The sequence below is a fragment of the Gouania willdenowi genome, chromosome 4 (assembly GCF_900634775.1).
Source record: "Gouania willdenowi chromosome 4, fGouWil2.1, whole genome shotgun sequence".
NCBI classification, from domain to species: domain Eukaryota; kingdom Metazoa; phylum Chordata; class Actinopteri; order Blenniiformes; family Gobiesocidae; genus Gouania; species Gouania willdenowi.
This window is the reverse complement of record NC_041047.1, coordinates 12,821,620-12,838,741: the sequence shown is the minus strand read 5'-3', so window position 1 is coordinate 12,838,741 and position 17,122 is coordinate 12,821,620. Positions and strand designations below refer to the sequence as shown.

Genomic DNA, 17,122 nt, shown 5'->3' with positions numbered 1-17,122 from the left:
TGGAACTTTTACAGTTTGACCGTCTTTTTCTGTGGATGGCACTTTGAAAGCGAAAATGCTGCAAATCCAACGGTCTCTGATGTGCTGCATGTACTGTCGACAATGATAGCTGGTAAACTAATAACAGTTTATCCATTACCTCTTGTTGTTAATATGATGGAGCTTTTATTGAACATATATTGTTTAATTAATACCTCTCAAATGTATATCGGGCAACTTAAGCTTTTTTCCATTTTGTTATGTTGTTTTTCTGTCAATATGTTTTGTTTAATTTTGTGTAAGTATGTATGTTCACATCTGACTATCTCCCTGTTTAAAAATCTTATGACTTTTACTGTTACTGTGCCACATGTGTTGACCAAAAAAAAGTGACACCCTTTATCTAGTACAGCCAGGTGATGGAGTGGTTATGGGATTGTGTTGGCCTGATAAATCATGATCTCTCAGCATCACATTTTGTTTTTATTATTTATATTTGAATGAATCAGATCTTTGAAAGTCCAGTAGATTATTTTTTTTCCATGGTTTATCAGGCACTTTATTTTCTGACTTTGGAATCTACGAGGTAGATGTTGTGCTTTAATCAGAGCAACCAAAAACCTATTCAGATCATCATCATCATGATCTATACTTAGAAATATCATTTTGTTTTTAGGTGCAAACATTTGTATGTCAAACACTCCATATTGTAATTGTATACTCACAGAAATCAACCTCTAAAAGACATAACAGTGTTGGGTTTATATTAAGTTTTATCGTTTTATCGTTACATACTTTTTGGCTGCTGAATGTCTAAAGGAGTTTCATGCTGCACTGTAATGCAGTGTCATTGTCAGATTGTTACTATAGCTGCCATGGGCAAGAGATTATTAGGAGTTTCATTCCAAAATGCTGTTTCTGACTAGTACAAGTAATTTTGCTTCTTTTCCCCCCTGAATATTGTTTATTTAAAATGCAAATGCGTGGATACTTTTCTGAAAAGAACATAATCAAATGAGTTTTTTTTGTTTGTTTGTTTTTTTTTTTTAAGTTGCATCATGTTTGGACAAACAAATCTCATTTTGGAATGAAAGTCCACAGCCCAGAATGTATGGCGTACTTGAATATTATCTATGCAAGCAATATAAAATGAGTGTTGTGTTCTTAAAGTATGTGAGTAATTGGGGAAAATACTAAATTGTCTGAATCATAATGAAAAATAAAGCATTTTCACATTATTCTTTCCTTTTAATAACACTGCTACACCTTTGGTTTGGCATTGGTTTCATGTATTTTACTTGTTCTTTGTCTATTTTGTTTGGTACTTCGATATGCAACTTCTTGCCTGATCACTTCACATCTCTACAAATTTAAACTGCATATTGATTAAATCTGAAGTTAATGTTTGTCTGAAGACTAAAATAAAATCAGTTTGCTGATAGACTTTTTAGCTGTTCTGTAACATGAAAAAGTAGTGAAAGATGTGTATTTACTCTGCTGTCAGTCCCCAATGCTGTGCAGTGATTTCATGTTTTTTAACTATAGTCTCAAACATATCTTGCATTTAACTTTTTCTCAAGATACTGACATTTTGATTTGACAAATTGCTCTCATGAAGGCCACAGATTTTAGGTGGAAAAAACAGCAAGTTCACCGTTATTATGACCTAGTTTTATATCTTCACTTCAAAAATCCTTGATTTTGTGAACAATTATGTTATGTAGAGGAATTGTGTGGCATTGTTTGGGAAATATTGCAGGATTTCCACTATCGACGATTAAAAACAACTACAGTCATGTGATATAGTCACAGGACAACTTGAAATTTGTGAAAAAGAGATAACTACAACTAGGGCTGGGCGATATGGCCTTTTATAAATACCGCGATATTTTTAGGCCATGTCACGATACACGATATATATCTCGATATTTTGCATTACCCTTGAATTAACACTTTGATGCACAAAATCACACCAGTATGATGATTCTATATGTCTACATTAAAACATTCTTGATCATACTACATTAATATATGCCAATTTTAAACTTTCATGCAAAAAAGGGGATATCACAACTAAGTCAAAGTTGACATAACTGTATTTATTAAACAGTGAGTGGCTCAAACATAAAATTGTCAACAGAAAGTGCACGTTCTGTGCAAAATTGTCACAGAGACATTTCAAAACAAGACATTAGTGCAGGATGCAACTCACATGGCATTTCAAAACACAAAATTAAAGTGCACTTTTTGTACATAATGCCACTACAATATTTTAAAACAAATAGTGCCCTTTTGTGCATGTTGTCATTAAGATGACATTTCAAAAAAAAAAAAAAAGTCCGCGAGTTTAACGGTATGGTCATTTTCAACACCGCACAGACTACAAGCTGCGATATATCGAGTATATTCGATATATCGCCCAGCCCTAACTACAACTAAATATTTTTGTATTTAAAACAATTAACACGTTTTTTGTCATCTTTATTTCCCCCTGGAGGCCAAATTTCATCATCTAAAAGTGCTGAAGTTTACCTACCACATGGGCTGAGTAAGAAAGGATCATGTATGACTAGTCTGTATTAATGTATATCACAGCAAGAAACGTATAACCCCTTTGTAGTTTGTACTATTTTAGAAAAATCACTTTTCATATAGGTTTGTTTTCAATGGATATGATTTATTCAATTTCACTATCTTTAATGCATTTTTTTTTAAATACTATAAAATGTGAGTTAGTAAATTATTACCATCATCCTTAATAACTTAGTCAAAAAATAAAATAGACTCAGGGGGTACACGAGACAAAACCATAGATATCATATAATAAAGGGTTAGAGTTGGGCTCGAGATTCAACTTTTTGCGGAGCGATATGACGCAAATCGCTACTCAAAAAGTTGAAACATATGAGAGTTGTTTCTACAGTGGATTGATTCAGAGATCACCGAAACGGAGAAAAATGTCAGAGTTTTATTATTTCCTTTCATGGCTGTAGCACGTGAAGCACCGCCAAACGGAGTCGATCACAGACTTTTAAATGTGTGTTTACCAAGTATGAGGAAGCGAGCTGACCGAGACAAGATGGCCGCCAGTGCGGACGTGCGACTCCACCCCTCTCTTTTTCCACGCTCTTGGCCACACCCACTGTGTAGCAGTCAGCTAGCAGCTAACCAGCTACTCTCCGTCTGACACTTCCCCTGTCTTGTACCTGATTTTCTTTCCCCACTCTCTCCGTGTTTACACAGTTGGAAGGGCTCTTTTTGTTGTGTTTTGTTCCGGTTTGAGTAAAATGGTCGTTTTGACAAACAGCAATGAAGAGCAGGATTTCATGTAAGTGAAAATGTAGCCGTCTGTTACATTAGCGTTAGCATAAACTACAGGTCAGATTAACCTCGGTGAACACATGAAGTGTGTGTTTAACAGTGGGATGGATGGTTCACATAAATGACGATACCACACTCAGGGTTATTGATTTTTTTTCTTCCCTGTTGTATACATGTAGTTTAATGTGTACTTGCTATCATTTTAGCAGTTAGCTAAGTGTCTTGTGTAAGGGAGTGGATTTGGTCATTTAAACCTCGTCAAAACACCTGCTTACTGATGTTCAGGACTTATTTTTAATCTCTCTTACGAGCAGTTTATTTATGATGAACGCATACTAAGAACCCTTTTTTGTTTGTATTAAATTGCTCTCAATAAATAAAATATTCCATCTGACCCACACAGACATGGGCTCCAATAGACCTTCAGTACATCTAGATGTCACAATGTTTGACATCCATGCAGCTGAAGTAGAGTATTTGTATTTAATCTATAGATTATATTTTAATTGAAACCAGCTGCACTTTTTGCCCACTGTCTGTTTAAATCGAGGACTTTCCCCTTTTACATTTTGCAGGCTGATGACATCAGGACAGGTATGAAAAACCTGCTCTGCTGAGCTAAAAATAATATCAGCTGGATGTGTTGGCAGCTCAGAGGCAGAAAAGGCAGTGGATCCTCCCACAACCACTGACCTACATCTGATTACTGCTGCAGGACGCTCCTCTGCTCTTTTTCTACACACTGCAGATATGTGTCACAGCAGGCATTGCAGGAGACATTTCAAGCTGTTTGGTTTTCCATATGCGTTCCTCCAATAACAAAAAATATGAAGGAGTTTGTCATTATTGACTCTTTCCATGTTTACTGCTAATTAAAGCTTTAATTTTCTAGCAACAGTAAAAACAAGTAGAAAGCATAATCATTAACAAAATATGATATAAATTATTGCTATCTGAGCTTGTAATTTATTATTAAAATAGCACATGAACTTTGTGGCGTTCCAGTCCATCAATTTCTGGTTAAAATAGTTTCAATTCCACTATATTCAGATTTAAAGGGTTGTATATTATAAAAAATCCACTTTTGCAGTGTTTTTGAACACATATTAGGTAACTTGAGTGTCCACCGGCACATAAAATCTGAAATAAACCCATCCAGTCATTTGTTTGTGGTCTGTGTAAGTCTTACAACACTGAGAAAAGTGCTCCATTTCAAATTTTCTCAGTTTGTGACGTCAGAAGTTGAATCAGGAAAGAAAATACCCTCCCCTCCGTTGGTGATTCCACCCATGGACTCCACCCCCAACCTGATGAAGACTTTTGCGAAAGTCCGTCATTGTTTTTTTCACTAGCGATTGAGTGATGGCTACCGGCAAAACGAAATACAGAACCTGCTCGGTTGTAGGTTGCAAAGACCAGCATGTGGCTATTATATGCGTTAGTGTCGTTTGCTCGTTGCTTTTTGTTAAGTTAAAGGTGCGTTCACACCGAACGTGACTGAAGTAAATGGTAAATGGACTTGATTTTATATAGCGCTTAATCACCACACTGAAGCAGTCTCAAAGCGCTTTACACATCAGCTCATTCACCCAATCACTCTCACATTCACACACCAGTGGGACAGGACTGTCATGCAAGGCGCTAGTCGACCAATTGGAGCAACTTAGGGTTCAGTGTCTTGCCCAAGGACACTTCGACACATAGTCAGGTACTGGGATCGAACCCCCAACCTCTCGATCAGAAGACGACGGTCAGTGACAAGATTACATTCAAAATCAATGTAAATGAAGCAACTTCAAGTGACAACTCCCCCGTCCTTCACTGTCTGTAGAGCCGAGGCAGCAGCCCCTCCCTTCCGCTACAGTGAGAGGGCTGCAGCGGATGGCTGTACTACACTTCCACAACTTATCGGGGCAAAATTAAAGCGGTTTACTTGAATGAGCTTCATTCTGAGTGAACGCACCCTTTAGTAACTCTGTAAGTTGGTAATTTAACCTGTAAAAGTTGCGCTGTCTATGATTAGTGCTGTGAAGATACGGCCGGAGAAGAAGTGATCAGCTCTCTCTCTCTCCCCTGTCACCGGCTCCGCGCACACCCCGCGGAAGAGAGAAAGTGCAACTGTTTAATAAATGTGACTGTGTGACATTTTTCATCAGTAAATCTAACCCTGAATTGTCTTTCTGGTCAGACTTCATTTTAATTAAAATGATCAAGATTTATATATGTATATTGCCATTTTGATAATAAATATTAAGGTATGAGGTTGTGTCTATATTGGCCATCCCTACTCTAACGGTGTAATATAATGATATGACAACTATATGAAGAATAGTCGAGTTTTTAATGCCAAACATAGTCTGTGTCTTTATGGACCACGCTTAAACACACATTAATCATCATTATCCGCTTAAAGATTAGGAATCCTATCACAGTGTAATACATAGAGAAAAGCTTCATAATGAATATTAAAATGCATTCATTTCTGTTTTGCAGCCTGATTGAGGAGCGTAAGTGCACCTCACTGCCCTGCTCACCCGCCAAGCGTGTGTCTCCGTCCAAGAAAAAGCAGTTTTATATTAACCAAGCCATCCGCAATTCTGACCTCATACCTCGGGCCAAAGGCAAAAAGAGCCTCCGCCGACAGGAGAACTGTAAGTCTTTAATCATTCACCAAGATCAAATAACAAGACTGAAGTGTCAAGATTGTTCCCTGCTCACAAATATCTCTGCTTCCAACAGCTCGTTTTCTTGCAAATCTTCTTGAAAAGGAAGAATGCTCCAAAGATGACCTTGAGGTTTGCAGCAGTTACCCTGCAATCCCATCCATTTTTACTGAGGCATGCACAAATGGAAATTACATAGAGGTACTTGGATTGAGTTCTTATCATTCAGCCATTTCTGCAAACGCAAGGTACCTTCATCATGTTACATTGTTTCTAGCCATGGAACGATTTCATGAATTGCTCAGGTGAGGAGCAGGAGAGGCTCCTGTCTTTGCTGGAGCAGGAAGAGGCCAAGAAGAAAAACAGAGACCCAAGGAATGGTGCGCAAACTCTGCTTGTGTTTTGTCGTCATTCTGGTTATTGTGTGTTTGTTTTTTGCAATCAGTCTGAATGACGGCCATTCTTCTTTCTACAGTAGATCCTTCCTTTAATGCTCAGAACTGTTTTCAGAGGATTGATCGCAGGCTGCGAACGACTCTGAAGAGGAAGCAAGTCCCCTTAGTAAGTGCCACATCAACTCTACATATAAATGTTCTTCGTGGTGCCAGCTCAAATGGGAAACTGAACAAATAGACGTTTCAAAATTAGAGCTCATATCACAGAGTAGCAGATTCTTTGATGCCAGAAAGATTAGCCCTCTGGGTAATTTCTTACTCCAATTGGTCCTCATTTGATCAACTGTTGTACGTTGAGTGAGTGTATGGCGTGCGTTCGACCATATTCATGCAAGTAATCGGTATCTATCAATTGTGACGTGAGCGTACGGTACGATCAGATCTCACGTCAGGTCTGAGGTCGTATACGCAAGTCTCCAGGATCTCTGTTGTGAAGTTGCTTGCAGTGCACACAGGGGGGCAGACATCACCTGCTCAGTAGCTGATCCTCTTCCACACAGCGTTTAAGTTTGAGTGTTTAATTCCAGTTTTCAAATAGCACTATTTTGTTTTGTTCCACCTCTCTTTTGTTGTTTGACCTCAGTGGGCGGGACCTCCAAAGGGCGTAACTAGTTAATGACGATTGAATTCAGCCGCCGGATTCATCAACACTATCATTTGTACACTGGGATTGATCAAATGTGAATGTTTCATGAATCACACGTTGATCCTGTCGTAGGACTAAATGTGCACTCACAATTCCACCCGTTTTCACACAAGGTTGATAAATGAGGGCCATTGTCTGCATCACCTTCTTCTCTACATTATATAGGTCCTGGAAACTGTCCTAACCTACATGATTTCACTGCTAACACATGCTATCCCAAGGACAAAGTTTTTATTCTTATTTTTTATTTATGAACTACAGTCTTCAAATCGTAACAACTCGCAATGCTCAGAGATCGCTGACTTTATGTCTCACCTCTCCTCACATTTCTCAGGGAACACTTGAAGTCCTTGAGGAAGACCTTCTGAGTTTTTTCAACTCTCAACCTCGCTCTGTTTACTTAACCAGCCTCACGAGCAGGTAGGGGGCATCTTTCTGTCATTTGTGTGACGCTTGGAACTTTGTAGAAATTCACTATTTGAATCCAGGCATTTGTTATATGACATGCAATATATAATAATAAAGGTAACGTTTTCTTGCATTCATAGATAAAGTTATATAACCTAAAACTGTTCAATAAAGCATGTTTACCCTTGACTTTTTGCGCATGAAGCTGTGGGGAAATTCTTCTGTACTTGTTCATACCCATTTCAGAAACACAAACTTCTCTGCAGAACTTCATCTGACACTGTTGGCTTGTGTCAAACTGGTTGCGTTTTAACCAATAGTTACCATTTATTAAAGGATATATAAAGACATGAAGCCTGCTGTTAATTAAATAATTAGCCTTAGGGGGGTACGTCGCCTTAGACAATCATAATCGCTCACCTTGTTTTTAACTTGCCTCCTCTAGCTGGCACATGTGTAAAAACACTGGCTCTGATTGGCTACCATGAAACATCACGTCGCCTAAGCCAATCATAACATAAAAAAAACCTTGTTTTTAACCCACCTCCTCACAACAGCGGAGTCAGAAGCCAGGTATGCTTTCGGATCACAGTTTATTCAATCAATGCATGTAATGCACCGCATTTAACGTTCAGTAACGATAACGGCGTTGTAACGGGGTAAAAAGTAATTAGTTAGATTACCCTGTTACTGAAAAACAAACGCCGTTATTTCAAACACTGGTTATAATTGACCCCAACCCTAATATACGGTGAATGTAGGATAATTTGTTTCAGCTCATAGATCCTGTTGTTAATATCTCTAGTAATCAGCACATCCTGGATTTGAGTAGGAAAAGGGGATTAGGGGAAAGAAGGTGGTCGGTGAGGTGTTACTTTCGTGTTATTTATTGACGGCTGATACTGCTGGCTTAAAAAACCCACTCAGAAGAGAGTAGGAGGAGGAGGTGAAAAGATCCTGGCTTTTTAGTGGGGAGAGGGGTAATAACGTCATCAGGTGGGTACCTTCTTTTATTGACGTTTTGTTGATAGGCCCATTACACCTCCAGAGAGCTCAACGGCAACATAAGAGCAGAAGAATGTGTGGAATGCATATTGAATTGATAAAAAGGAAAATTAATGCTTCTGTTTGTGATCAATCAGCTTTGAGCGACTGCTGCTTCATGCCATCTGCCAGTATATGGACCTCGTTTCTGCCAGTGAGTGCAAGCACATATTGAAGACACAACAGGCTTATAATCGTCAGAAATGTCTTTGTAAAGTAGATCCAGATGCTGTTTTGGTCACATAATGTTGTTTACATAAGAAGCTCAAAGTCTGCTTGTCATGTTTGTGTTCAGGCAGCGACTGCAAAGGGAAGCGTCAGACTGAAGTGGTGAATAGACAAGAAGAGTTTCTGCCTCCTCAGCTGCTGCTGTCTGCGTACCTGGAGCAGATGAGCTGAGATTGTAGCTCACACGTGTCAGCGCCCTGCATCCTGGAGCCCCCCAGCTAGGTTTAATTTATTCTCCCCATCTCCACTGCCTTGCTGTTAGCTTTCACTCACTCACCAAACTGTGGTTTGAGAGATATTTCTCACCTCTTACTTTTCATTTATACATTTGGGTTTCCACTGCATACGTCTCCGTTGCGCCACAGCACCGATCCGGCTTTGCTCCGCTGTCCGCCGTCCGGTAATTCCCACCAGTTGTTTTTTGAGTGCACTCCGCTTGGACGACTGTGACGTCACGAGACAGAGGATTTCTCACGATATTCATATGAATGCAGTTAAAGGTATGTGTTATAAACGCAACAATAAACAGATAAACAGGTCAGTGTTCCTAACGAAGGAGAACAAGAAGGTTGGACTCTGGATTTGTCATAGCCACATTTTTTAGCAACAGCCAACAGAGAAGAGATTCAATTTCATCAGTAAAACATGAACTAAATCAAAGTTGCTGCAGTTTACAGTGTAGTTACAGTATGAGAGGAAACAATATGGTGAATGTCATTTTGCTTACTTTTTACACATTATGAAGTTTTGGTGATGTAGTTACTTGAAAAATAATAATAAGTAACCGGATATTTTATTGCGGAGTACGTGCTTTATTTCCTGTTTAGCTTCATTTGCTCTGTGCTGATTGATGCGTCGTGCTCCGGTGTCCACCAGAAATTGAAGCCCTGCGTACATCTGGCGGAGGGCACCGGACTACCGTAGCTGGGAAGGAGCAGACACGCGCCGCAGCGGACCCGGTGAACACATAAACTAAAGTGGAAACCTATCAGCTCCGGTGGCGCAGCGGAGCCGCATCCAGTGGAAATTGGGGGTTATGACAAAAGGTCATCTCACAATCAAATTTAAAGGAAGGCTAACTGCCTTTAATCAAAAAGGCTCCTTTTAATTTCTTACCATTTGATACCAAAATTAGCTTTAGTCTTTTATTTCTATGTGAGGCAAATGTATTTGTATAGTGCATTTCATACACAAGGCAAGTCAATGTGCTTTACTAAGTAATTTTATTGAGACATTATCAATTTTGGAAAGATGTAGTTCAATTCAAATGTTTGTTAGATCTTCAAACTGCCAAAGCCTTAAATTTCCTCATTAAACTGTTGGCATGGTTTCACATTTTTACCGTACATGATGCCACGTGTGAATGAATGCCTCACAGTAGTCATTACCGGTTCTTAGACATGACTCTCCATTTCCATTTGATGATAATTGGCACACTGTCTTGTCTGACTGGGTTTACTGTGAACGTCACAGACAAATGAGTCATCAAATAAATTACTAGTTTTGACAGTTAATAACAATCTGGGCCTCGGGGTTGATATTTATGCCATTTTTTTTTTCTTTCTTCTGATATATCGTTATATCAATTATGTCGGTGCTGAAATGTCTTAGTCATCACTGCCTTAACGATACATCACGTAGACGAGTAATGAAGCATGATTATGTGTATTCTCTTTGTAAGAACAGATACTGTACATCCCATAGTACACGTGTCAAACTCGAGGGCTGGGGGCCAAATCCGGCCCTTTAAGAGAATCCAATTAGGCCCGCAGGAAAAAGTAAAAATAACAGAGAAAACATGAATTATTGTGTAAATTACCAAATAATCCCGTTGTAGACTGACAAATTCAGCAATTTAATGAAGCTCCTTTATATTTTTAAGATTTCCTTTGTTTATACCACATGTTTGCAGTCATTTTTAATTGCAAATTGTGGAAAGAACTAAATTTTTCCACAAATCTTGCAATTTCTCACAAACAATGGCACAAAATTCCTGTAGATTACATAAACAATGGTGACAAAATCAAGTTTTTGAAGTTAATTAAACTGATATTTAAAACTCGGGCACAGTGATGTAAAAAAATAAATGTTTCTCTCATGCCTATAATCTGCGGCCCACAAGAGATCAAACTGGTTCTTATTTGGCCCCTGAACTAAAATGAGTTTGACACCCTACCATAGTATGAGTAAATGCATTTTTATTGTAGCTGTGGGGTGAGTTGTTGCCTGTATCAATGTGTGATGATTAGCGTCAGAGTGGCTTTAAGGTTGTTATGGAGAAGATTTGCATTGGTTTCTCTCTGTGCCTGATGCACCAACACTGTCTACAAGTCAGTTTAAAAGTGCTGCCTAATAGTAACTAGGTTAATAACAGGTGTGTACGTTTCAAAGAGGACCGACTAGGCTTTTTAACCAATTCATTACATTTGCAAGGATGCAACATTGGTTGTTCATATCCACATGGTTACAGTGTTAAACAATGAGGTTTAACTTTGTTATGCTACACATTTGAGAGAAGTCAAATTGAAAAGCTTTGTTTGCAAGTTGTGCGAGCATTATTTAGAATGTAAATTATATACATCAAAGGAGGTGCAGGATATGTAAATGTAACCATTAGATTATCAAAGCAGTCAATGCCACCCTCATGTCATACACTTGGCTTGTGCAATGCTGTTTTGTTCTTGTTGAACATCATAAATACTGTAGTTTTTGCTCAACCACAGATTTTCTTTAGATGTAAATGTTTTTAAAACTACTGTAAGTGAAGTAGAAGTTTTGTCGTAAAAACTTTAACTAAAAAAAACGTCTAAAACACTTAGATCTCTTTCTTTTTATGCATACACATATTTTTAAAATGCTATTTAATATGGATTTTGAACGTGTGTACAGGTTTAGTTTAAGAATTAAGCCACTAGTTTTGTTTTTGTTTTCTTATAAGGAATTTGACAAAACTTGACTTGGTGCGTCTTTTAAACAACCAAAGTTTGTTCAACCTCTCAGGCTTTTTCTTCTTAATCTGAATGTTATCTGGTCAACACAGTATATATATATATATATATATATATATATATATATATATATATATATATATATATATATATATACACATTCACATGTAATTTCTTGTGTACGCTAAACCGTTTGGATGGTCGCCACCAGGGGGCGATGCCAACCTTTTGAAAACTGCAGTTGTGTTGTAAATAATATATTTAGTTGAATAAGCCAAGTTTTTTGGAAGATGCCTGAACATTGTAAGAGCTTTATACAGTCAAATAAAGCAATGTTGTGTATATATGGTACTTGCATATTTATAATTACACTGCAGCTGTTTAATGATTAGATCATTCTTTTTCTCTCATTCTGTATCTGGTTTACTACAGATCACTAAAAGCCATTTTTAGGACACTTAATAAAAGTCAAATGAAATCATTCAGTATTGTCTGGTTTTTATTGGTCAGTGATGGGCTTCTGTGTAACCTTCTCCGACTTAAACATCTTGTTCAGAATATAATGAAAAAACAACGATAGAGCATAATGATGAAATGAATGAGTGATAACACATTTTAAAGAATCTCATTTTGTAAATATGTATGAAACACTATTTAGTGCCTCCTGTATATATCTATTTCTATAGTTTCTATCATTTCTGGTCATCTCCCACCTGGTGTGGGACCAAGACAGACCTTTGTATTGTAGGTTCATGTTCAAGTCAAGATCATTATTATGATTATCATTTTTAACAAAAAAATAAACTTGATAAATCCCCTATTTTTAATACTTTCATTTGTTAATTAACTCAAATAAAGCCGAAATCAAACTTTTTTTTGGCTCGAGTAGCCATTTTCTCTTTGTCTGACTACAGAATACTGTCAATAAACAACTATAGAGCATAATGATGGAATAAATGATAACACATTTTAAAGAGTCCAATTTTGTAAATAAGTGGAATGAAACTGTATTTAATGCCTCCTAAATAGAATTATTCCTACAGTTTTGATCATTTCTGGTCCCTTTCTCAACTTTGTATTTTCAGTGTCAGTTCATGTTCTAATCAAGATCACTTCCAACATCATCATGATTATCATTTTTAACTAAAAATAAACCTAAATAATAAACCTAAAACCTCATATTTTGAATGCTTTTATCCATTCATTTTCCACTCTCTCTCTTAAGTACCCCCTGTAGTGCCATCACGTGCCCCCATTTGAGAAACACTGCTCTAGAGCATCAAAATTGGCCCGCAGGAGAAAGTAAAAATCACAGATGTAGATATGGCAGTACCTTTTAAATTTGAATGAAACTGATGAAATATTTGTAGGGGCTTACTACAGTATTGTCTTGTGCTTTTATCACACGACTGCTGTCATTTTTAATTACAATTGTTGAAAGAATGCTCCAGTCTGCTAATATTGCCATAAATTACATAATTTTGGGTCTGTCACAAAATAATGGTGATCCACAACTGATTTCTGTTGTTTATTACCTGAATATTTATAGCCTTATATATATATATAAATAAGTGGAAGTGCAAACTTGTGCATAAAATGGTTCAAATGTCAGTTTTTCCCTCTAAAATCTGCAGCCCACTTGAGATCAAACTGTTTCATATTTGACCCCACAGTGAAAATGAGTTTGACAGCCCTGTTCTGACAGATGAGCTACTGTGAATCAAATTGTTGATTCTCATGCTACTCAAGTCAGAAATATGCCTAAAAAGGACAAAACAAAGTAAAAAAAAAAAAAAAAATTGTTATTATTACTTTACTGCGTACCAGTCATGTTATGACCATGTTCACTACCACAAGCAACTGCAATACTGTGAGTAGCAGAAGTGGAATGTGTGGAACAATGAGAGGATCACCAGTGGGTGAACAATACCACACTTGGTGAATTCTATAACTATGGTACCTCCTTTGGGTCATGGCTGGTTTTCAGAGGCTTTGGCAGGTCCTGAAACTACACCATTTTTTTTTTTTTTCTGTTCAAACTTGGATCACTTTTTCTTGCATTTGTCAGTTTTTGATTTTGCACAGCTGTAGATAAGCTGTAGATGGTATTCTTTTTGTAATTCTGTACTTTTTAAAAAATGTTAATTGGGTCATTCTGTAAATATTTGCTTTTTTGTTCTTTTTTCTGGTATTTTGTGTGATTTTTGAAGTCATTTTGTCCATTTGCTTTGGGTGCCACACAAAATTAGACCAATGGCTATTGCCCATCTGAGCTCCACCTCTCAATTTACAGCACCATAAGGATCTCCTGCTAACAGCCAGATACCAATGCACACCTTCAGAGGACTTGTCGCTCCATGACTATCCTTGCACAATATTAAAGACGAGGCATATGTATTTGTATAGCGCATTTATGGCTTATGTCAATAATCAATCTTATCGTATCGTTACCCCATTATCGTCTATCACTTTGTGAACTCAATGTATCGTCCCAAACTACTACTACTGTTACTGAGTGCGTGCGGGAATGAAATAAATCAAATGAATGTGATTTTTCGAGTGTTTTTGCCAGATGGTGCTATTTCACAATAAACAAGTTTACACATTTGATCAAATGAGAAAAAGCAAAACTAAAAATATATATATATATATATATTAGTCCATACAACATGATTTTTGAAGAGGAAAAAAATAGCTTTAATTTCATATCTTTTCCAAACTCTGTTTAAACATTGCTCTTTTCTTAAGTTTCAGATCCTTTGTTAGCTTCATTTGTGTACTTGTGTTTTTTTTAAGGCTTATTATAAAAGCAGTCATACTAAATAAGTCAGCAGGTGTCTGAATGCGGAAACACTCTTTATTATCAGTTTGTAATAAATGAACAAAAGAGAAGTGACAATGACAATCCAAAGGCTTTATGAGTAATGAAGTAACTATTGTGTGTATTGCATAAATATGGGGAAATATTGTGCAAAAAGATGTTCAGCTCCAGTCCTTATCTTTGTCTGACTGAGCTCATGTGTTGCACAATGTTTTATTAATTGCTGAATCATTGTGGCAATAATAAAAAAATAAAAAAGTGGTCATTTCCTGCCCTTATTGCTGTGTGTTGATTTGATCTGAATGGCATCAGTCATCTTTAATTGCTCTGGTATCAAATGTTGGATTATGGCCGTCATCGCCACAGAGGCGCGTTTGATTTTAATTTCATTTGTCAGTGTGTCGGGGCAATGAGTGAGCCTGTGTCCGGCTCCTGTTTCATGTGACGAGGCAGATGGAGGCTCACTTCTGTCTCCTGCTCTTTACTGTGGTCAACAGCTGCAAATGGCAACAGCCAGCGCTCACACATCACACAGGAACACATACAGTGTTCACAGAGTTTTCTGTTACCATTTGTGGTTCATCATTCATCATCTTTAAGGAGTAGGGGTGAGTATTGTCAAAGATGTTGCAATATTATATATTGCGATATCCTACCCAGTTTCATTAACCCCATGGAAGATGTCACAGAGTTAAGGAAAGGTGTTAGGAGAGGAGTTAGGAAAAGGTGATAACGTTTGTTTTGACAATCAGACGCACTTCCATTATGTGACGTAATAATCCCACGGCCGCGCCTCCTTTCCTCAGACAATTCGAACGCTCTTTTATCATCGCCACCACTTAAACACTTTCTGGGGTTAAAGGTGCAGTCTGCAACTCTTATAAAAGTAACTTTTTGTCATATTTGCTAAAGCAGTCACTATTTAAGGACAGCATTACATGAAACTAGTAGATTGTGTGAGAAAAAAACAGACTCATTGAGTCCCCGCTGCTGCTCCTGCAGCCTTTGGTAGATTGTCAGAATGCACCGCGACCGAGCAAAAAGAACCAATCAGAGCCAGGATTGTGTTTGAGGAGCTGTGTGACAGTCCCCGCCCCTTTACCGGAGATAGAGCACCGTCTTTTATACAGTGTATGGTCTGGAGGAGTAGAAGATGGAATTGGTGACTTCTCTGCTTGATTTATATTATGTTTGATTTGTAATTGTTACACTAGAACTCTGTAGGCAAGGTAAGGCAAATTTATTTGTATAGCGCATTTCATACACAAGGCAACTCAATGTGCTTTACATGATAAAACATTAAATTGTTTAAAATCAATAAGAACATTTAAAATCATCAGTAAAATCAATTAAAATCATCAACAAACACATTAGATCAACAACATGACCAAAAATCTCTCTTTCAATCATATGCAGTAGAGAAAATTAGTGACTTTAATTTTTATTTAAAAATGTTCACATTAGATGCTGACTTCAGCTCTGCTGGCAGTTTGTTCCACTTCTTTGCAGCATAACAACTAAAAGCAGCATCACCATGTTTACTGTGAGCTCTGGGCTCCACTATCTGACCTGTGTCCATAGATCTGAGAGTCAGGTATGAACCCAGCAGGTCTAACATCTCACTGATGTATTCTGGACCAAACCCATTCACAGATTTAAACACCAGCAGCAGAACTTTAAAGTCTATTCTGAGGCTGACTGGGAGCCAGTGTAAAGACTTTAAAACTGGAGTAATGTGTTCTGATCTCTTTGTTCTGGTTAATACACGAGCTGCAGCGTTCTGAACCAGCTGTAGCTGTTTGATGCTCTTTTGGGGGATTCCTGTCAGAAGACCATTACAATAGTCCAGTCTGCTGGAGATAAAAGCATGGACCAGTTTCTCCTGATCTTTCTGAGTCACTAAACCTTTCACTCTGGAGATGTTCTTTAGGTGGTAGAAGCTGTTTTTGTGATAGATTTGATCTGACTGCTGAATGTAAGATCTGAGTCAATCAGAACACCAAGGTTTTTGACTTGGTCTTTAGCTTTTAAAGATCAAGACTAAAGGTCCTCACTGACAGCAGTCCTCTTTTCCTTGTTACCAAAGACAATCACCTCCATCTTGTCATGGTTTAGTTGAAGGAAGTTTTCACTCATCCAGCAGTAATGCACGTGTTGTTCATGTGCACGCAGCAGCCACTGTGTGGGCTGCTGTAAGTGACACCTTGTTGTTGCTGCTGCTGCTGAGGTGTTGCACATTGAAAGAGAGAAGCGCTGCAGTATTATGATTTTAACAGAGCTTGTTATATTACTGTGATGTTGCTGTCGGACTAACGTTAGCTTGCGCTCCTCTGAGGGAGGGACTTTTGAAAGTTTGGAGGCAGGGCAAGAGAGCAGCGGGGAGGGAGGGATCTGAGAGTTATTAGATATCAGATATCAATATCGGATCGCAAAACCTTATGAATATATATTTGTGTAATGACTTTTCTACCCTTTACAATGTCAAATGTATTAATAAAGGCCTCATTTCTACTTCTTGTATTCTACCTTAATATTCTGTCTTACATTAATGGCCACTTTCATGCTGTTTGCATACAGTGTGTGTTGATTTACTGTGACTTTACACCTTT

At 37.8% G+C, this 17,122-nt stretch overlaps 1 protein-coding gene across 1 annotated transcript; it reads left to right on the top strand.

Moving 5' to 3' along the window:
- Positions 1-3,121: 3,121 nt before the first annotated feature.
- r3hdm4 (R3H domain containing 4) lies at positions 3,122-12,173 on the top strand. Its single transcript, XM_028445217.1, has 8 exons — positions 3,122-3,307; positions 5,794-5,951; positions 6,040-6,164; positions 6,241-6,343; positions 6,439-6,524; positions 7,399-7,484; positions 8,615-8,670; positions 8,812-12,173. Exons 1-8 carry the CDS (start codon positions 3,267-3,269, stop codon positions 8,913-8,915), a joined length of 759 nt encoding a protein of 252 aa, XP_028301018.1. The 5' UTR covers positions 3,122-3,266; the 3' UTR covers positions 8,916-12,173.
- The last annotated feature ends 4,949 nt before the right edge of the window (positions 12,174-17,122 follow it).

Coding starts and splice junctions, on each gene's coding strand:
- r3hdm4 (XM_028445217.1), top strand. CDS start 3,267: ATGGTCGTTTTGACAAACAGCAATGAAGAGCAGGATTTCAT. Junction 3,308..5,793: donor AATGAAGAGCAGGATTTCAT/GTAAGTGAAAAT, acceptor TCTGTTTTGCAG/CCTGATTGAGGAGCGTAAGT. Junction 7,485..8,614: donor TTAACCAGCCTCACGAGCAG/GTAGGGGGCATC, acceptor GTGATCAATCAG/CTTTGAGCGACTGCTGCTTC.